This window comes from Corvus kubaryi, unplaced genomic scaffold (assembly GCF_017639235.1).
Source record: "Corvus kubaryi isolate FWS band 111438036 unplaced genomic scaffold, C.kubaryi_AGA036_p1.0 138, whole genome shotgun sequence".
Classification (NCBI taxonomy): Eukaryota; Metazoa; Chordata; class Aves; order Passeriformes; family Corvidae; genus Corvus; species Corvus kubaryi.
In genome coordinates this window covers 13,028,581-13,050,729 of record NW_024580672.1, presented here as the reverse complement: position 1 = coordinate 13,050,729, position 22,149 = coordinate 13,028,581, and the positions used below count along the sequence as shown (strand labels likewise).

Below are 22,149 nucleotides of genomic sequence, written 5' to 3'. Positions count from 1 at the left end.
CTCTCAGGGCTGTAAATTTTCCTCTACATCTTGTGTGATATAGTTTCCAAATGCAATTAGCTTTTTAGCCCTTCAGTTTTCTAAGATATGATTGAGACAGTCATGATTTAACTTAGCTTAGATTTCTGGTTTTTTTTTATATTTGAACCTAGATTTGATCTTGAGAGGTACTGTTAGTCTACAGAGAGAGAACAGTTGATGCAATACTCATAAACTGCCTGCTCTGGTTCTTCTTTTGTATGCTGGGATGTATGCAAGGTAACCACCCCAAATGAAAAAGCTGAAGTGGAATGAAGAATCTGTTCTATCAGTGAGAATAAAATCAGAAATCCTAGTAAACAGATGCAGGAAAATCAGAACTTGTATTAATAGTAGAGAGCATGAGCTAATACCTGTATTTGTTCTTTTGGGGTTTTATGTGATGGTTTCTCTTAATGTTACAACAGTGATTATGGATATGAACGCCACAGCAATGGCCAGTGTTTACCGGCATTTTGGTATAACCCGTCCTCCTTGTCAAAAGACTGCAGCCTTGGACAGAGTTATCTCAACAGCACTGGGTAAGTGGCTTACCAGGCTTTATTTAGCTATATTTAGCACCCATATGGATTTAACCCAATGACAGCTACTGTAGGTGTGTCAGAGCTGGCTGAAGGCAGAAACACTGGAAAATAAATTAGTTCAGAGAGATGAAATTGATGTATAGGTGAACTGAAGTAATAGATGGGTAGCTAGCTCGAATGCTGATGGTTTTTTGGCTCTCTTGGAAGTCCATGGAAGATGTAGTTTAAGTTAAGATACTGGCAGATTTCATTTATGATGCGAGTGATTAAAGCAAACAAAGCAACCCAAACTGGTTTTGGAGAGTCTGTACACTGAAAGATGGGCAAAATTTGCTTTTGCTTCAACTCTTTATTTTTCTAGCCCTTGATGTTTACATCTTTAGAGACATTTCCCTCACAACTAACAGGAAGTGGGGAACATAGGAGAAAAGTTATTAAACATTGCCTAACAGTGTAATAATTGAATACAATGCCATACTGTATGTGTATGTCATTTATTTATAACTTTATAGTTATTTAACTCATAACATCATATGATTTTATGGTTTAGGCCATTTATGGTACCTTATATGACATCAAGATATTCTATGCAGGAAATTATCACATGCCATTAACAAACAGTATGGACTACGGGTGTGTTTGGCACGTGAGGAATGCTTGGCTGAGACAAATGCTGAAATATATTTGGGAATCTTTGTTTCCTTACAATCTCCTTAGCCTAAAGGAACCTGTTCCCAGTTAACCCTGCTGTGCTCCTTGTCAGCACCTTGCACGGATTTCTCCATCCCTTTGCAGGTACCGGAAGGTCGTTTCCAACAACTGCACGGACGGAGTGCGCGAGAGGTACACGGCCAAGCCCCAGCAGTGCCCGGGCAAGCCCCCCCAGGGCCTCCGCATCATCACGGCCGACGGCCGGCTCACGGCCGAGCAGGGGCACAACGTCACCTTCCTGGTGCAGCTGGAGGAGGTAGGCTCGGTTTTTACACTGCATCCCAGGCCCATGGGCGTATTTGAGTGTGGTTCATGCCTCGCAAAGTTTGCAAAGAGATGAAGCGAGACAGGGTGATACCAAGTCAGTCAGGGCCAGGATGTAGCTGGGTGGAGTTTGCTCTAAAATGTAATGGATGATGTATGGAGATGAAAGGGCTGTCAGAGCATTGTGGTGCCCAGGGTAATATCTGGGAGAAGTTGATAAAAACGGGGAACTGGTTTAATTTGGGAATTTCACAGGAGAACTGAAGACTGCAGGTTCAAGTTCTGATCCCCACTTTTAACTGTGCTTTTTGCTTCCTGCTCTTTTTCGAAACTGAATTTCCATATTTGTTTTCCACTGACTTTAAACCAAAAATAACAAATACTGCATGTGCAGCTGGGTCCCTATCACACAAGTTGGTACATATTGTTTAAGCATTTGTGGGTGAAATCTCAAGATGTCCTCAGCAGGACTAAGTCTGAAATTTATTGCTAATACAAAAGCTGATTCAGGCTCTGATCTGTGTTTTTGTTACATCTGTAACTTAACTTGGTATTTCATTGTTCTGCTACTTCCATTCCTGAATTCATAGGTAAAAAATACTTAAATCTTTTCACCTCTTTTTTCTTTTCAGCACTTCTTTATCTGTGTTCAATTGCAGGCTCACAGGAACATTTACGAAGTAGCAGTTTTCTCTTTTTGCCTAATCTAATTCGATTTTTTTAAACTTCTACCCCTTTTCCTCTCTAACTGGCCAATAAATCATAAAACAAGTATGCTTTAGCACCAAAGGACAATGGACATCCCTTTAGAGTATTCATGGAAATTACTTCTGACCCTCTCCATAGTAAATGTCATCTGTGAGGAAAGAGAATGGGTTTTTTTTACGCCTCTGTTAGTGATGTTTTTCCCTGCAAACAGGTGTCCTGACTTGCAAAGGCAACACCATTTGATAAATCATACCTAACCTGAAGCAGTTTCTGACCTGAATGTTTATTTTCTCCAAAATATGGTCACTTTATTTCGGTACTGACAGTCATACAACATTGCTACTGTGATGCTGTAATAACAGCGTGAACATATAATTTTATCTGTTAAATTACAGATTTATGCATTTAAAGATGAAGAGGAAAAGGTCCAAAACAAGGCTCTAAAATAAAAAAGTCAAAAAAGTATGCTTTGCATCACCTTTCTATTCTCAGCAAAATTTTAAATCAAACTGGGAGAAGGAGGTGGATAATCTGAATAGTCAGTCACAAAACTATCAAAGAATTATGCCCATAGTCAGAGGGAGAGACAATCACCCACAGTGTGGGAAACTCAGGACAAATGTCCTGCTCGTTCTTCTGTGAGTGCTATCATGTAAGAGTACCCGGACCACTGTGTCATACAGGGAGCTGCTGTGCATTGTTCTGACTTTTTTGTTCATTCTGATCTTTTTTGGCAGCTCTGCTTCAGTGCTCGCCAGAGTCTGGAAGCAACACCTTCTCTGGTATGAGATGGTGTCTCTCTCATGCTGGGTGTCAAGGAGTACAGAATGTATGTTTTGATGAGTGAGTGAGTCAGTTCTGAGGAGATCTAAAGGGAGCTCTTCCAGTATATCTGATAAGGAAGAGGTTAGGAATCGCTCTGAGGGCTGAAACAGTATTGATCAGCCTCCAGCCTTTCCAATTGCTCTCCCTGTTAGATGAATCTTGACCTCCTGCTCCTAGATTTGTCAACTTAAAGAGCAACCAACAAAACCTTTGGGTGAATTTTACCCAATCTGGCAATGACTTTGTGTGGGTGTTGGAACAGAAGAAATATTCAACAAAGAGGAATATTTTCCCAGTTATGTGCAAGCTATAGGGGAATAAAATGTAGTTGTAGCAGCAAAAGTGTATATAGACTAAACCATTTACCAATGTAACTGTTTCAGTAACAAAAATCACACCACTCACTAGAAAAGTTAAACAACCCATCAAAAGAGCAAAAGAACATTTTATAAAATTGATATTGATCTCACAGAATAATTGAGGTTGAGAGGGGTTCTCTGGAGATTGTTTAATCTGACCCCACTTCTCAAAGGGAAGTTTCTTTCCCTTGCATACAAGGCAGAGGTATCACAAGACAAGAATTTGCCAATTTCTAGTTAGTTCTGCCCTGGGCAGGTACACAGCACAGGACAATCCAGGATCTCCAGTATCCAAAAAATCTGTGCCGCTCCATTTTTACTGAAGGGAAGGCATCAGTCAAGTTAAAAAAGGCTGGATATGTCACCTTGTGCATTTTTTTCCCCCAACAGCATGTGAAAAAAGTGTGTCCTATTCAACGCTTGCCCCCCCGGAGTGGTGGGCAATATTTTACAAGTGCTACACCCTGGTGAGGACTCCTCCTTTAGTGCGAGTGACAGCTGCTATCTTTTAGGGTGTGAAAAAGCAATGGCCTTTCCCTTTGCATCTTAACATCTCCTGTATCCCTCTGAGACAGTTTGTTTGAAGCCTTCAAATCTGCAGAGCTGTTTCATACACTGCAGCCTCGCGGCTCTCTTTTTTCATGCCCATGTTCCACTTGATCTGCAGGAAAAAGACAAAAAAAAAGAGAAGCTGGTGAGCCAAGGTACAAGAGTTCGTTTGAGATTTGTACTCCTGTTATCTTTCTAGGACTTTCTGCTCCATCTAGGAATCCACCTGGGTCTGAAAAGAGGTACGAACTGCAGAAGCAGGTTCACTGGAGGCCCTGAAAATTCACTGTATCTCTGTAGTGGGGCAGATTGCTAACAGGGCAGGGAGAGACAAACGGCAGCAGTGAAAAGCTGATGTTTTCACTCAGGTGTGGAATTCAGGGGCAGGAACCACAGCACAGTGCTTCCTTGTGGAGCCTGGTTGTGCTTGCGGTGATTCTGAGAGCCACGACTGTGCATTCTGACAAAAACACAATGTGAGCAAAAGATGCCCAAAGCGAAACAAGGACAAGGCATTCACAAGTGTTTTGCTATTGAAGAAGACACAAAAGAAAATCATCACTGAAGTCTGTGTGAGTGGAGGGAGGGCAGGAACCAAACCCAGGAGCACACAGAGCATTGCTGATTTCTGAGAGCTGGGGTTCTAGCCCAGTTCCTCTAACCCTGACTCACATGAAATTTTCCTGTGAAGCATTTATATCTGGCAGCATATAAATATCATTAAAAGCAAACCTAACCAACAGGTCATATTTAAATCATCTGAATGTAAGAATTCTTTTAAAAGTGATCTAAGTCTCCTGTCACCTTTTAGAATTTCTGTATGACTTCCTCAAAACTGTTTGCAAGGTCACCTTGCACTTAATATGTATGGTCCCTTTATTGGGAAGGTTTGGCCAAGCTACTTGTCCAATTAATCTGGGTATAATCATCATGATATTTTCACTGGGTGACCATAACCAGGAAGCATCAATATTTCCTTTACCTAACTAGCATGTGTTGCATTTTAGGAAGTATTTTGGAATTGTTTAATAAGCAAATCATCATACTTAAGCTGGGAATTTTGCTCTTAAATTTCCATGGAGATAAGTGGAATACCAACAGCATTTTTGTCATTACATGACAGCACATGAGAAAAGTAGCTATGCTTAAAAGCAAATTTGTCATTGCCTAAAAATACTGCCAGTTTAAAGCTTAAACAGAGTTACTTCTCAGTCTAAAAACCTGAACCCTTGCTTTATTTTTGAACAGCAACAAAAGAAAATTCAAAGTTACAAAGGCACTTTTCCTGCTTAAGTTATTCAACCCAATGTCCTTGACATGTTTTGCTTCTCTGTTGTAGAAAATGGAGGGATTTTATTAAGTGTGTGCTGTTTCTGTGTGCCTTCCTGATCACGTGGCCGTGTAGGTCTCTTGCCTGTCACAACCACAATCGTTACTTGTATGTTAGAGTTACTTGTATGAACATCAGACACTTGTGCTTGCTGTACTGCTTCAGCAGAGACGCTGAAAGCTGCAGCCTCCAGAGCAACGCCGTTCAGCACAATGGCTTTCCAGCTTGTTTCATCTGATTGCTCACATGTCTTTGCTGAGGAAATGGATTGTAAAGACATTTGGTGGGGCAGGAAGGTTCAGGGCTTTGACTGTTTCATTACAGATAATTCACAGAGAAACTGCCTCCTCTAATTTATTTTTTATCTTGATAAAATGACAGCCAAAAGTCTTTGACATTCCAGGTCTGCCTCAGTTCTCACTTGGCAAAGTCACTCCACTGGGAGTAGATTTTGGCTTACTTTGAACTACTTGCTGCTGCTGTGTGATGTTTGGATTAGACTAAAGTGTGAGGAAAGCTAATTTGTTCCTACATTTCAGGCCACAGGCTAGAATTCAGGCAATCTGAACTCATTCCTGAACCACACTCTGAGCTCCTTCTGCATGACCTTGAGTGAGAAACTTAAACTTTCTGATGTTCTATTCCCTTTATTTGAAAACAGACCTTTGCTTTCTGCCTCATACCCCCCCATGCCTTGCATTTGCACAGTGAATGCTCATAAATCCAGAGAACTCTCTCTTACCACGTGAACATACAAATGAAGCCCTGAATTTCCTAAAGACTGACGTGGCTCTCTGTAATGACAATGTTGATACATGGCTTACAAGGTACACTGTGTCTCGGGTACATTTAATGAGCTTGGGGATCCTGCTGGGGGTACAATGCCATTAACATTTCCTACCTCAGCACTCTTGTTTGGTGCAGTTCAGTATTCAGCTCAGCTGAAGTTTCTGGAGATGAGCTTAGCATTAGAATTGTTTTGATTGTTGATGTACTCAAATTAAAGATGCAAAGCTAGTAGCAATTAAAAGCATAGTCTGTATTTTTTTTTTTTTTTTGGCGGTATCCCATTGTGTTCTCTCTTTTGATATCACAAGTTTGTTAGTAATGATTACAGAAATATGAAACCTTCATCCTAACTTTCAATGCACATGCTGAATCACAGCTGCTTATCTTGCTAAAAACACTACACTCCTGTAATAACACATAAATGAAGGATCAGTATGTACCCTCCCCCATACCACTGTCATCTGAATTATAATTGCATTTTCTGATGATGACAAGCTGGTTGGGAGAAATCAGAGCCTTTCATGCATTTTTAAATTCACTGTTGAAATTCCATGAAAATGTATGAAAGTGGACCTTGCCTTCCTAATGACACACAGCACTACAGTCTTGTAATGCTCTTCCAGTCACACAAGCTGAATTACTCTGCATAATCCTGAGAGGCTGTTATTGATTCCTGTGGGGCACAGAAGATCTAGTACTGTAAAAAGAGCTCATAGCTGAGTTCAGCTGGCACAACTGGCAGTCAGGATGAATGATGTGATCAGTACAATTCGCTGTTTGGTGTTGAAAAAGAAGCATATGTGAAAAGTATCAAGCTATTTGCCCTGCTATAAGACACCTTTCCATTCAGTTTCTGATTTGAAAAATTAAGGCCATCTCTCTGAAAGCAGGGATTTAAATGGGAAAGCATGTTTTTCAGTTCTTGATCAAGTTGGATTTAAATATCTGTTAAAAATTAAGAATATACTTTAAACGGATCCAGGCTAAAGGTATGCCGTGTGTAGATACGCATTTCCAGTGAAAATATCTTTGATGAATGATTTCTTTTGGTGACAGGAAAATGCCAAAGAGGGAAAGGGGTTAATCTAGAGAAAGCACAATGAATTAATCCATAAAAACCCTCCAACAGCAGCAGTGTCTGTTTCTTGCAAAGGATAATTAAATCTATTGTCAACATCTCTAAGGAAGACACACAAGTTGGTGCATAATTGAAGACTCAAAAATGAAATCTGAAACATGGGAACCAAAGCTAAAAAGCTTGAGCTGTGTTTGTTCCATTTTTTAATACTTCCATTTAGATACAAATAGTCAAAGTCAATAAGGAAAATGCATTATTAACAACTCTCAGGGCAAGATTCCAGGGGTGTGTTTGAGAGAGAGAATCCTGCTAGGTGGGTCTTACATCCATCAAAATATTGAGAGCTGCATAAATGTAATCAAAATGTAAAAATATTGTTGCAAACTGTATTGGATGAGGCAGGAAGCTTCAGAGTTTTTTGGTAATATCTAGGTCTTGTGTGCATTCTAGGCTCCTTTTGTCAAGATGCAGGAAGAAGGTGCACTTGGCTTAGGAGGCAGGACCAGGAAGGAGGGAGAGTGGGATATTTTATGTAGGCTTGAGAAAAACCTGGATGTTCAATGAGAAAATCCCTTAGAAAATAATAATTTTCTGATTTACATTTTAGTAACTAATGTTGTCTAATTAGGTAAAAGGTTTAATATGGGGCCTTGGGAAACTTGTTTTTAATTTAATGATGAGGGCTTCTTTTCAGGCTGAAAGTTCATGAGGTTCAGCATATGCTTTAAGCCTTGTGCTGCACAAAAGCCTTTATCAAGATTGCAGTGTACTTGAGGTTTTATCCAAGCTTGTGCATATTGCAGAGAAAGGGGTTAATCTAAAGAAGACACAATTAATTAATCCATGAAAGCACTCCAACAGCAGCAGTGTCTGTCTCCTGCAAGTAATGCAGGAACGTGTCTGCCTTAATTGGGCTAAAAGCTTCAGAAAAATCCTATTGTGGGGTATTGAACTTGACAAAATAAAAAGGAGAAGCTGGAAAAAGGAGCAGGAGGGGTTTTTGCAAGATGTACAGTATACATCAAATTGTTGCAGAACAGAACTTCTCTTGGTAAAACAATCTCTTTCAAGCAGCTCTGGAGAGATGCCAGAGACAGAGACAGTGACAGCTGGGTTGGTCTAAATCAGGTGTGGGCCGTGTGGGAAAAGTTTGGATTTTGGCTCATCTGCTTTCTCTTCCTGTCTTACTCTGCTTGTGCTCTTACCTGGCACAGATAAAATATTAGAACAAGTCAAAACACAGTCTCTTTGTTTTCCTGACTTTTCTCTCCCACTTCCTAAGCTAGAATTTTAAATGTCAGCTTTTCAAAATGTGGCATTTTCAGAGGAGTGTTATAACCTGGATCTTACTCAATGGAAAATGTTCAAAGGGTTTTAAAACAGGAGAGGCCAAGACAAATGAAAAAGACTGAGGGAACAGCAGCTGAAGCTCTTCTCTAATTATATTTTCAGTTGTTTCTGTCAGCATCTTCTCTACCTAGAATTGAAATCTAAATCTTGCATGCCTTAGAAATGGCTCCTTTCCCTGGCTACACCTGTAGACAGCATGAGTTTCATGGCTATGGACAAAATGAAGACAAGAGGAAAAAAAGGTTCATTAGAACACAAATTTTGACACTTGCAGAAATAAGGCTACTCTAAAAGGCTGTCACCCTTTTCGTCTTCTGCTGCTGCCTCAAATATGTGCAGGAATATTTCATGACCTGAAACAGGCTTCAACTGCATGACCTCGAATATCCTCAGAGCTGATAAACCCAGCAGGGGCACTATGGTGGCACAGTTTTAACCATGTGAAAAGCTTTTGTCCCAGCAGTATGGCTTTACTGTTCAAAGACATCATCTCCTTTTGAGTAAGAAAAACAACTAAAGTCCTAATGATGCTGGACCTGGAGGAACTGGGAGAGTATCGAAGGGTACTTCAGAGATCTCTGTATTTGATCTGAGTCAGCACTGGACTTGAGATAATATAGTCCCTCTCTGAAAGAGGTTCAGAGGTCATGCATGTTCACTTCTGGCTATGGAAGCACATCACATTTGGTGGCTTCTGTTGGCTCAGTCAAACAGACACCCAGTACAGCCCAAAGCACTGCATCATTTTTGAAGCTGCACATCTTTCAAATAACTCAGGTCAACAAAGGTCATAACTCTGTACTTAAGATCATTTCCCCTGCCACACCTTCAGTCTGGGATTCTCCACAACAGAGCAACACTGTTATTTTTGTCTCATCTATTTGGAAGCAACAGAGCTTCCAGCAGGGTGCCAGGGCAGTGTTAAAAAAAGCTTCAGTCTATTAAAAGAGAGTGTCTGGGAAAATTTGTTGCTCTTGCCATTATCAGGTATAGCTCTGCTCCTTTTGCTTTCCATTCAGGCAAGCCTCCACTATTTCTGCCTTCACAACAAGTTATAAAAAGCCTGAGAGAACATGAGGAATAGAAAACTTCTGTTATAATTTCCTCTTACAGTCTCATGCATTCACATATCTCTTTCTGGTGCAGAAACCTGCCTGATGCCAGCCATTCACATGCCTACCTTTCATTCCAGAAAGGGAATTGGACGTCCTGAGGAGTGTTTCTCTCTCAAAGGAAAAGAGGAAAAAAAAAAAAAGAAGAAAAGAAAAGGAAGGAGAAACAAACCCAACATAAATGAAATGTCCTTTGAAATTGTATGAACTTCCCCCAGCTATTAGTTTCCCATCATTCCAGACAGTGGCCACTGCTTCAGTGCACCAGGCTGTGGAGGTGCTCCACAGCAGTAGCCAGCATGTGTGACCATAGCCAGCATGAGCACCATGCAGAGCCAGAGGGGGATCTCCTAGGCAATGAGGATGTTGAAAGGTAAGGCAAAATACTGCATCTTACATGAAAGGGAGGGATCTTTAGCAGCCATGGTTGTTCGACAGGTCAGTGCACGCTGTTCCTCTGGCCCATCAGACTTTTTTTCTATATTCTGGTCTCTTGGGCACCTCACTGATCCCGTCTCTCAAAAGCAGAACGGAGTCTGTTTCAATCCTTTCTCTTTCACCACAGGGAGACCTCCAGAGATCCCTCATTCAGGTGGATTTTGGAGACGGCATCGCTGTGTCATATGCCAATCTCAGCTCAACAGAAGATGGGATCAAGCACATCTACCAGAACGTGGGCATATTCCGAGTGACGGTGCTGGTGGAAAACAGCCTGGGTTCTGACAGCGCTGTCCTCTACCTGCATGTAACATGTATGTATGTTCATACCCCTTGACAGCTTCTGTTCACAAATTATTACTTGTAGCTAGAAGTGACATTTGGAATTTGACAGCTGGGTCCAGAGTGGTGGGATATGATGAGTGTTCACCTGTCCTCCAGACAGACTGTTGATTCCAGACTGAGAGGAAACATAGATTCATTAATGTTGGAAAAGACCTCTAAGATCATCGAGTCCAACCATTAACTTTTGCTTTTTAAACCATGTCCTACCTCTAATTTTGGCTAGTCTAAATTGGGACACCTCAAAGGACTGTCCAGCCCTTGCTGAAATGCACTTTCATTAGCAAGCTTAACACTTCCAGAACAACAAAGACTCTCAGGGATCTTTAATGACTTTTAAAAGCTTTGAATTTTATTTTGTGCATGTTTTGCCCTCTGATGAAACACCCACCTCTGGGATGGAAACCAGTGCATTTCAGTGTTTCTGTTGTCATAGAAACCAAAAATCTTTGTATTAAATAGTATTGCAAGAAAAAATATCATCCTGACATTGCTTTTCTGCTGGTTTTTTTTTTTTTTAACATTTTTATACTTTATATGTTTCTGATTTAAAACTGAAATGTATCTGAAGTTCTCAGATAAAATGAACATTGAATTCTTTGCTATTTATTCTAGCACATGGTTATGAAGCCAAAGGGTCAACCTATTTTTTGAAATTCTGTAACATTCCTAATGCATTTTGTTTGGGGCCACAATTTTCTTTTTGCAGTGTGGGTTTTCTGTTTATTATTTATATTTCCAACTGTGTGCCTCTGTGCCAGACTAAGTGAGAAAAGAGGAAATTCCAAAACATGAAGTTGTGTTTACAGAAATATTGTTTACCCTCTACCAAATTAACTCCACGTATTGTCCAGATGATTTAGCACATTGCCTACACTTTACCTCTAGTTTTGGGGTTAGTTCATACAGCATGAAAGCAGCTGCCTCTTCAGGGTAGGAGAGCAGCTCTTTAGAGGAGCGCCATTGTATCAACAGATGGGAACAGTGGGAGGTATGACTGTGGGAGATAGGATTTTTATGAAGGAGCACTAGAGGAGCAGGAGCAAATATCTCCCTGAATGTCCCCTTTCAAAAACACCTTTGGTTGGCAGGTGTCCAACCTTCACTCACTCATAGTGTCTTTCTGGTCTACAGCTGCTCTAATTCATTTTATTGAGTCACTGAAGGCTTACGAACCATTTTGATTGTTTAAGCTGTGCAAGAAATAAACAATATTCAGATTTGTTTGTGTGACTTAGCAGCTGATAGTGTATGTTTCTGTGTTTTGCATAGGTAATACCAGCACAGGGTTTAAACACTGAGTGATCATTGCAGCCAGGCCCAGATTTTATGTGCCAGACTCCCTGGAGAAGTGACAGCTCTAAGGGATATGTCTCACCTTTCTCTACATGACAAGAATTAGAGACTTAAAACAGGTTACAAATGAGCATGGTGCCGCTCAGACTAGCAATAGACTTTCTGAGGACAGAGATGTACAGTAAATCCAGCCCCCTCCAGAGTCTTAACACCCTGATCCACAAAAGCTTCTAAATCCTTTTTGAATGCTTGTGTTGCCACTCAGCCCTCTGCTGAGTACTCTGCTTGGGGTGTTGGAGCTTGGCCTTTGGGAGTTTTGAAAAAATATCTGTCCTTAAATTAGACACACACACTGTATTGTAAGATCCACAGAAAAGCAGTGTGCTGCCTGACCATCCAGAGTTTTGGGAAGGACTACAGACTGGGTCATCCCTCATTACAGGGTTAATACATGAATGTTTGCAGTCACGTCTGGGACTTCCAGCACATTCCCTACCTGTGGCCAGCACTTTTCCTGCAGGAAAAAGCTGCAGGCACCAAACATCAATGCTTGTGATCTCAAAGGTAAAAGTAAAGCCTTCATCCCATGGTCTCCTCATCCTGCTGCGGCATGCGGCCAGTGCACAGCAGCAGCACCTTTCCTGCAGTTGGCCCAGGGATCCAGAAAAGCAGATTATTGTGAGACAGGAGCATTTTGAGTGGCATGGACAATATAAACTGTTGTGTGTAAACTGCTCAAGCCAACAGCCTGTCTCTTAGCTGTCCTGACATGTCAACATTTGCTTCTGGAAAGTTAGTTATGGATTTGCCTGGATGCTTCAGAATAACATTGCCTGTGCAAATGAGACTTTTGAGAAGCTTCTCTCTTTCAGTTGTCTGGAGCTTGCACACAGTTTTTTTCCTGATACAGGTGAAAGCCTGTAGCCTCCATGGCCCTGCATGAAGCTCACAAATTAATTTTCTTGAATCCTCTTCAAAGTTACCTGGGAGAAAGCAGTCTCCTACAGGGAAGGCCTATCCAGAGTGAGCTATCCCCATCTGCTGGCCAGATAACAGCTCAGCTTTTCAGCCTTCTTGACCCAGCTGTGCTGGGAAATGCTCAGGCAGAATTGGGTTGCTTGAGCCATTCTTCCATATTCCTTCCTAGCCAGCATATGGGAAAGGAAGGTCCAAGGAGGTGCTGGGCACTCTCTGCTGTGCAGGATCGTTTGAGATCTGTTCAGAGCAGTGATGCAGTTATGTTGGAGTGTATCCGACTTTTCATGGGCTCCATTGTTACAGTTGCCACTGCATTAAGCTGGGGAAATTGCTGTTTTTCAGGTCTTGGGGTCTTGCTGACAGCAGGAACAGCCTGGTGATGGAAATGGATCTGAACAGAAGGATGCCATTAAAATCATAAGGGTGAAGTTGTGGCATCTCATGAATTTTCAAGAGTGTTGACTGCTGCATATAAAAGGCAAAATAAGCCATGGTCTCATGTATAGCAGTCTTTGGTGAATCTGATAATGGATAACTTAACTGGGCTGCTTCACGTTAAGCAATGGCTGTGTCTACAACCCAGAGAAAGATGCATTTCAGTAATAGATCAGGAACACTGGTCCTTTTTCTGTCATTGTTTATACAGTCTGATTTTGGAGATTTTTTCCCTCTCTCTGCCCATGGTGTTACACAGGATGCTTTCTCCATAGTGTGTGGAGTTCATTTAGGTTGAAAAGCAAGGTCTAAGTGGTGATTCATGCATGGGATGTATCCTGAAAGATACTCCCTGGAAATAAAATTCTCTGGCAATGCATCTCAACCCCATATGAACAATGCAAGGCTGTGGCTGTGGCTCTCATCACTGGGGTGCTCACAGATAGAGGACATGTAGATGTGGCCTTAATTTGTTTAAGGAACCCATGTCCCCATGTCACCTGAGGTTTCTTTATTTTTCTTTCCCTGTCACACAGGACAATTGCTTTGTTCTCTTAGTGAACAGTCAGAACACATTTTAAAAATAATCTATAGAACAAGATTTAGCAACAAAGGCCCATCTGTTTCCAGAAGATGGGAAATGTGTAACCCTGGGCATAATGTCACTTGTCGAATGAATTATGTTCTGTTTATACTGAAGAAATAAAGGAGTTTATTGGTGAAAAGGAGGGAGTATAAGGTACCATTAAAATGCAGACACTCAGTGAATAGCTGCCTTCAGAAAGAGTTTCTGCTGAAGTTCACCAAACTTAGCAGTTTTCAAGCAGAGATGCTTCATGTCTGCTGAAGCCATTTGTCCTGCATGTTCTTATGTCTTCCCAGGGAAGGCCATATTCACACAACAGGGCTCTGTCCCTGTTTTTGAAGTCATATAAGTTCCTCACTGTATGACATTCACGAAGTATAGAGTCCAGGTTTTTCAGCTCCAGGTGTAGGGGTGGCTCCTCTTCTCTGAGGAACAGATTTAAGCCTTTGTCTCTAGAAACAGTACCAAGCCAAAACATTCTGTCATGTGCCATGGTGATTCAGGGAAGACTTCTGGTGGCTATCCTACCCAGGCTGACTTTTCAGATGGAGGGAGGACTCACCTGCTGCTTCTGTTTCTGCAGGCCCCTTGGAACACGTTCACTTATCTCTACCCTTTGTCACCACGAAGAACAAGGAGATCAACGCCACAGCAGTGCTGTGGCCAAGCCAAGTGGGAACACTCACTTACGTCTGGTGGTTTGGGAACAGCACAGAGGTTTGTTTGTATTCCTGATTGACTGAGATCAAAATAATCCTGGAGGAACTCTCTGACAGAAGAGTAAAGGAGAGGGGGATGTGGGAATGCTTCTATGGAGTCATCTATGCAAGAAAATTAGAAAACAAAGATTAGGATACTAATGGTTCTTTGAGGTACCAAATAAGTAGTGCTTTGTGTTTGTAGCTGTGACTTAGCTGCAGGGTTTATTGCTATTTCATGCAAGTTGCCAATAGCTTTTTTCCTTAATTCCATCCAAGGTGAACATGGTTAAACAAAATCTGGAAGAGTTTCTACTGTTTTTCTTCACCCTCCTTTCTTCAGTAACAAGAAAAAAAAGTAGGGGCTTTGGCAGGTTTTTTTAGGAAAATAACCTTTCAAGCTGAACCTGTTTTTATACCTGGAACTGACCTATGCTGAGCTCCAGCACCCTATGCTAAACCACATGTGCAAAAGGACCTTTTGAATACAGGCGGATGAAATGGTTCCCCAACACACTTCCCTGCCCCTGGGCTCTGCTCAGATATGAGAGTATCATCCATCACATTCTGCTGCCTCTGTGCTTGCAGTCTTGGTAAATCTTCACAGACACTGTTACTTCACATAAATTTGTGGCTGAAGTACCCAGAAACCCTAATTAGTTTGTGAGGGGAGAAGTTGTCATGGATTTTGTAGAGCCAAGAGGGACCTTCATAATCACACATGGTTCTCTTCTGTATAATGCAGCTTGGAGAGTTTGATCAGTACCTTCTGCTTTATTTAACTCTTTGTGATAAGGCAGAACCTGACTTTGTGTTGTTTTGCATTAATAATTTTCCTCAGATGATAGGAAATGCACTCTTCTCCTTCTGACCATCTCCTCCAACTATTTCCCCACAGCTAATTATCCTGAGCTTTGAACTCATGCACTGTGTTTGTAGTCTGAATTTATCTAGTCTGGGATTCAAGCTGTTAGATCTTGTTATGCCTTTTTGTGTAGATTAAAGAACTCTCTGTACTATCAGCAATCATCTCCCCCTAGAGGTACTTACAGGCTGTGATTGTCACCTTTTAACCTTCCCTCTGATCTCCTAAACTTGTAAGTGATCAGGGTTGGTCTAATTCTGTTCTCGAAGTGAGAGTTTTACTCTAGACTACAATGGCAACAGTTTGACTTAATATTGGGTGCTTTGAAGATCTCACCCAGAGTTTATTAATAAGTGAAAAGAGAAGTTAAGGCAGAGACTGCTGGAGGACACAACTCATTGATAATTGGTTGATTAAGAGGACATAGATCTAAAGGGATCTATGTCCTCTCAAGGATCAGCAGTTAACAAAAACGATGTCTTTGTATCTAAGGATAACATGGAACAACAACTGTGAAATCTTAATTTGGCTGGTTCTGTGACAACCCCCTTCAGTCACCTTAAACAAAGCACTTAACTAGATTTGGGAAAGGAGGGTGATGAGCAATGAGTGTTGCAGGCCTTTGTATCAGGATCTGGGCCTCTCTGGGGAGTGAGCAAAGATGGGCATTTTAACATGGGTTCCAGAACAACCAACATGATAAGTGGAAAGCAAGCACTGGAATCTTAAAACATAGCTCCTTTGGAAATTTTAGGTACCTTACTTTGAGCTTCAGGAGGACATCCATGTCTGGGATTTGTCTGCCCTCTCCAGGAAATTAGCTGCCATGTCACAGGGCCCCTCCTGAGTCTGAAATTTCCAGTCTGGAACTAACTCCCCAAACCATCCCAATAGGTTAGAGAGCCAAACTCATTTTTGCTCTTCCTTTCCAGCCAAATTAACTGAATTTTGCCTTTTATGATGTATTTGCAGCCACTGATCACATTGGAAGGGAGCATCACATTCACATTTTCTGTGGAAGGGATGAACACCATCACCGTTCAGGTCTCAGCAGGAAATACCATTCTTCAGGACACAAAGACTATTGCAGTGTATGGTGAGTTCTTCCCCTTTTATTTCACACATGATTCTCCACAGTCAACATTTAGAGAGCCAGGTTAGCTGGCAGCAGCAAGAGGTCTTTATTCCAGGATGCTTTGAGTGAGATTATAAATTGAATTCCAGTGTTACCAGTTCAGTGTAATATCTCTGAAGGCCACTGACTGACATTAGTGCAGACTGACATGATTGCAGAACGTTGATCTCCTTCCCAGAGCCCTCTTCATGTGCTTTATCACTATTTGATCATCCTACATGACTGTCAAAATGTTAGTTTGTTTTGCAAGCTGGTTTTCCCCCTTCTTGGCCAGCAGAGGCCTCTTAACTCACACAAAAGCTGCTCAGCTTGAAAGATAAATCAGTGCTGCGTGCTGCAGTTCTGCACAGAAATCTGAACTGATTTGACATTGTTCTCATTCATCAGGAGCAGTCATGGCACACAAATACCATATAGTGTAGATGGAGCCTAAACCCCACTGGGAATCCCAGTTTTAGCTGACAGTGATCAATGTGGGCACCTCTGGTAACAGCAACAGAGATTAAGTACATTTTCCAAGGATAGTCCTCTCCCCACATTTATCCCTGTCCCCTTTCAGTTAAGATCTCTGGGGTTTGGGGCACATCTGTGAGAGTCCAATCACAGCTTCCTTCACAGAGCTTGCTTGCTCCAGAAGTCAAAATGAAGGTAACATTTTATTTACGTTCCCAACGCAGCTCCCTTTGCAGTGCTATTCATCCACTCAAGTAAGGACTGATCACCTTTTTCGGTTCCAAGACACTCAAGTAATGAACCTCCCAGATTGTCCACGTCTCTGAGTCTCTTGGGCACACTGCTGGATTCTCTCTCAGTCTGTGCACCATCTGCAAATTGATTAAGCAAAACATGAGCTGCACCAGGTTTCATAAGGTTCTGACCCTTCGTTTAGCATTAAGGCATTTCAGTCTTTACTGACCACTCTGTCATTGTATCTGCAGAGAAGTTTCAGTCCCTGAGGTTATCATTCTCTCCAAACCTTGATGACTACAACCCAGATATCCCAGAGTGGAGAAGGGACATCAGCAGAGTAGTCAAGAGAGCTCTGGTGGAGGTAAGCTGTGTGCGTAACATTTGTCACAAGGGTTCTAATTCCTGATTTGTTCCTTCACTAGGACTGGGTCAGCTGTTCTCTCAAGGTGCATCTTTCTTTCCACCACCCAGAAATGGAGAACAGACAGTTTGAGGCCAGCATCCTAAATGTTAGACAGGTTGAAATGATCTTATCCTATGATGATCTGGTGCTCAGAGTCAGCCTTCAGTGTAAAGCAATGCTGTTCTAATGGAATTGCAAATATGCAGTAGAAAACTTAGGAGACCAAAAATTAAACCATTTTTACTATACAGAAGAGCACTACAGCAAGTGTTTTAGGTCCTTCATATAGCATGAGGCTCATAGGGCAGGATTGGATACTGGTTTTCCCATCAACACTATAGAGAAGCTCTGAAGTTGTTTTTTAACTATGGAACAGAATGTCATAAAAATATTCTTGTGTGGCTGAAGATTTGGATTTGAAATTGAGGAGGTAAGAAGAGTTAGAAGAGACAGCTGGGGTTTCTCAGCTCAGTAGAAAAATAGGGCAAGGAATTGTTTGAAATAGTGTTTCTGCTTCTTTAAATCAAAGATACTCTGGTTTGGAAAGGACACAAGGCTTGTCGGCGTTATTAAGAAAGCTTATATGTTATTTGTGACATCATCTGTGCAAAAATTCTAGAAAAACACTGCATACTAATCAGGTGCACAAACTTGTCTGGATTGTTTCTGAGATTTTGTTAAAAGACAGGAGGAAAGAGAAAAAAATAGTGTTTTTCTGGAGCTTGATCTTCTGACATGTTTATGTCTGTATCAAGTATTCAAGGATCCATTTATCTTCAGGATGAATTTTCAGAATATAAACATCTCGATAAAACAAAATCAAGCCATAAAAAAAGAATTGTAAAACCACAGTACCAAGGCTACATTTCAAAAGCAGAGCAGTGAAAACACAGTCTTTCTGTTATTTGATTTAAAAAAATAAAAATTGATAGCTAATTATCCATCTTTATATAGCTAAATGATTAACCGTAAACAAGCCTTTGTGAGAAGTTCCTGTAAAAATTAAAGATAAACCCAGTAGATTTCTATAGCAATTAAGAAAATAGTATAAAAATGAGTCAAATAACTAAATAATTCAATAGGAAATTATAGCTGTGCTATAGAATTTTTATGAACTTTTATTATGTATTCTTATTACAGAATATCATCAGACTTGGATAAAATTCTGCATACAAAATTATGGTTCTGTACTAAAATCTGATCTTCACTCTGAGTAGGGATAATTTCATATTATCACAAAATACCCTATTTCATGTTTTGATCCTAATTATTTGCTCGCATCATTGATTTTCTGACTCCTGTCTCCCACTTTTGAAAAAAAAATGGTTCCCAGCCTCCGAAAATGGAGGAAATACTGCGTCTTTTTCTTGACACCTTAAAGCAACCTGTTAGGCAAGCACAAATAATGCAAGCTCTGGCTTCACAGAATACTCTGAAAGAATATAAGAGACCTTTATATATTTATAGTTTTTTTTTCCTTAATCCACATTACAAAACAAAGCAAAATAAAAAAAAAAAAAGGTAACAAAGACATGTGCTTTTCCTTGGTGTGTGGTGGAGGGGAAGGGTTCCCTTTTCATTACTCCACAGGGTTTTCCCCAGACTGTCAGCAGTCACACTTGGGTTATCCACAGGACAAGCTCAGAAAATGGTGATTTGTAGTCAGTTTTGCTGACCCCTTGTCCTGCATCCACCATTTTCTCCAATGAGCACCTTCTCCAAGTCTTTGCTCCTGAACTACAAGGGAGAAGAATTCCTGAGGTTTAGGTCCACTTAGTGTCTGAGGGGCTTCCAAGTCCTTACTGCAAGGGAATCTCTGTGGTTCATCTGTGATCTGTTCTTACATCTGAGGGCGCTTTCTTCCACCGCTTTAAAAGTGACCGACTAAATTCAGCACTTGAAAACTTCAGGCTAAATCAAAACCTTGAGATTTAAGTGCATTTGGTGGATAATTCAGAACAGAAAGGCAATGGAGGAAGATTCGTCAAATTATGTTTCTCCTTCCTTTGGCTAACAGAACTTCCTGAGGGCCAAACTAAGTCCTTTTCTGGATAGTAACGTCACAGTCTGGTTGTGTAGTGTCATGGTAGCATCAACTGAAATGCAAGACCAGAGGTGACCCTGGTAGTAATGCCTGTAGGGTACTTTTTTTCTGAATTTTGTCCAATATGTCAAAATTAGGGATATTAAAGTCCTAACTTAAAAATTTCAGCCAACGAGACGTACGAGATATACCCTACATGGTGTAAGTACTGTGATGCCTTAACAAAGAAGCTCTCAGCGCTCAGTGCCATCCACACTGTTTCTGTCTCCATTGTTTGTCTGTGTACCAGGCTACAGGTATTTCCAGCAAGCATGTTCTGGTCGCAGTGCTCCCTGGCCTGCCCACATCTGCTGAACTCTTCATTTTACCATATCAAGATGCCACAGGAGAGAAAAAAAGAACGGCAGCAAACCTAGAGCAGGTATTGTGTCCATTACTTGGAGAAGTGTTTGTTTATGCATTTCTGTGTGTGTGTATATATATATGAGAGAGATATATATATGTATGTATATGGGATTTGTATATGGTTAGAACTGATAATTATGGTAGAAATGCATCTGATTCACTGGGGTACATGTTACACATGTTACATCCTCTTTGAGGTGGGGTTTGTGTTTTTGTTTGCTTTGGTGGTTGGTTGGTTAGTTGGTTGGTTTGGGCAGTTTTCTTGGTGGTGGTTTTATTTTTCTCCAACACTGGAAACAGGCTTTGGAGCTTTGTTTACAAGTTTAGATGCCCACTTGTGGTCCATAAGTAATGTTAATTTGGCATAAATCTGTATGATGTCATGTCTCTCCCTTGGAAGTCCCATTTACTTCATGGAAGCAGGAAGAAACCAGGAAGGATTTAGGGGATGATTCCTGCCAACAGGAACTGTGGAGTAGCTTCATAAAGCAAAGCTTATGACACTGTCATGAGTCTAGAAAGCACTGGAGGACAGAGCTGGGTGGTAAACCCAGGCAGTTCAGAACTTCATTAAGTTAAGGCACGGGGATGGGGCTGGACAATCTGTCTGCCCTCTTGATGGTGCTGGAAGTGGGGCTGAGCTACTGTGGATTGTTTGTGAACAGTTAAAGCAAGTTATGATGATTAAAGGACTGTGTCTCCCTGCAAATCCAAAAGGTCCTACCAACCTGATGGGCCTAGCAGGATTGTAACTAAAAGATAAAAACACTGTGCTGGGCAAAAATCCTGAAATGTCGTAGAATTATACAATTGTTAAGGTTGGAAAAGATCTCTAATGCCATCAACTTCAATTGATAACCTAACACTGCCATGTGTCCCACTGAACAATGTCCTCTTGTGCCTCCTTTGCTGTCTCTCAGCTTATTAGTTTGGATTTCAGAGGCAAAGATAACTGGTCCTGAGGGAAGTGCCACTCCCTCAGGCCTCTCCATACCCCATGTCCATGGCTCAAGCCATGTCAACTTAGCAGTGAGCCTCAAACCTCCAAGTCACCCATATTCTTAAGCTTTCCCTTGCTCAGCATTCCTAGCTGTCATCTTTCCTTTTGACAAATGACTTTCTTCTGCAATTTTCACCACCCATGTAATAAACAAAAAATATGGAGACTTACTGCTCTGCAAAATCTTTCCTTCCTTTTCTCCTTCATTTCCCCTTCTCCTCGCTTCCTTCACAAATTGGCAAGGAAGCCAGTCCATAAACTTTCAAATTTACATCTGACCCAGCTCCCCTCCGGAACTCAGCAGCTTACTCTTTCTCCCTCTGTTTATGCCTCTCTTTTTCTCTCCTGTAAAACCAGAGTCTTTGTGGCTGTGGAGAAAGGAAGCCCTGGCAGTGCTCTCATGGCCCTTTCTATGGACAAGAAATGTCATTTTCAGTGTAATTCCATCAACATTTCTGGCATCCTGCAGGGTCCAAATGGTAACCTTTGGAGGAGAGAGAAACTATTTGCAGCCAGCTCTTTCCTGTGGCAAAGTATCTTCCCTGCTCCCTTCAGGATGGCCAGAATGTTTTTCTTTCTGGTCTCTGGGTCCTGAATTCCCCTTCCTAGTAACTCTAGTAGAAAATGGTGTTGCTTTCAGTGAGAACTGTCCAAGGGCCACAAAAGGTGTCTCTGCCCTCTGCTCTGACACGTATTTTGATACTGCTCCTGTTTTGTCATCCATTTTGGCTGTGATCCTTCACTGTGCCTTTCCCAAAGTGTTTCAGAGCTCTTTCAACAGCCTCTCCCCATGCTTGAAGTCACCGGTATGAGTACTGGAAGCAGATGTTTTTGATGGCTACTGCTTAAGTTGCTTCTGGGGTACTTCTGATGCATAGTGCTCTTTTCTGGTAGAAGTCTGTTTTGTGCTCATGGGCAAGGAACAAGCTGTTCAAAGGCACACATGTGAGTTTGCCAGTTCACAGGTGAACACCCAAAGGAGTTACAGTTCTGAAATATTTTTTCTAATTTAGAAGAGAAACTTCAAAGTATACCAGGAATAAAATGGGAATAGTTTTCACAAGTACTGCAATGGAATAAGGTTCCTTAAGGAAGCACTTTATTAGAGAGATTCCTTTCCTCATCACCTGAGCTAGACCACTGTTCTGCCATGGGTAACAGTGAGGGGGGTATGTGGTTTCATGGACCTTCACATT

At 41.3% G+C, this 22,149-nt stretch overlaps 1 protein-coding gene across 4 annotated transcripts in view; it reads left to right on the top strand.

Moving 5' to 3' along the window:
• LOC121660173 (VPS10 domain-containing receptor SorCS1-like) overlaps positions 1-22,149 on the top strand; it is a 264,051-nt gene that overhangs the window by 225,809 nt on the left and 16,093 nt on the right. For all 4 annotated transcript variants that reach the window (XM_042019278.1, XM_042019275.1, XM_042019277.1 and 1 more), the window contains exons 17-23: positions 447-560; positions 1,359-1,530; positions 10,204-10,390; positions 14,297-14,430; positions 16,249-16,372; positions 17,350-17,462; positions 19,838-19,969. In XM_042019278.1, the coding sequence (XP_041875212.1) occupies positions 447-560; positions 1,359-1,530; positions 10,204-10,390; positions 14,297-14,430; positions 16,249-16,372; positions 17,350-17,462; positions 19,838-19,969 (976 nt within the window). The remainder of the gene's footprint in view (positions 1-446; positions 561-1,358; positions 1,531-10,203; positions 10,391-14,296; positions 14,431-16,248; positions 16,373-17,349; positions 17,463-19,837; positions 19,970-22,149) is intronic.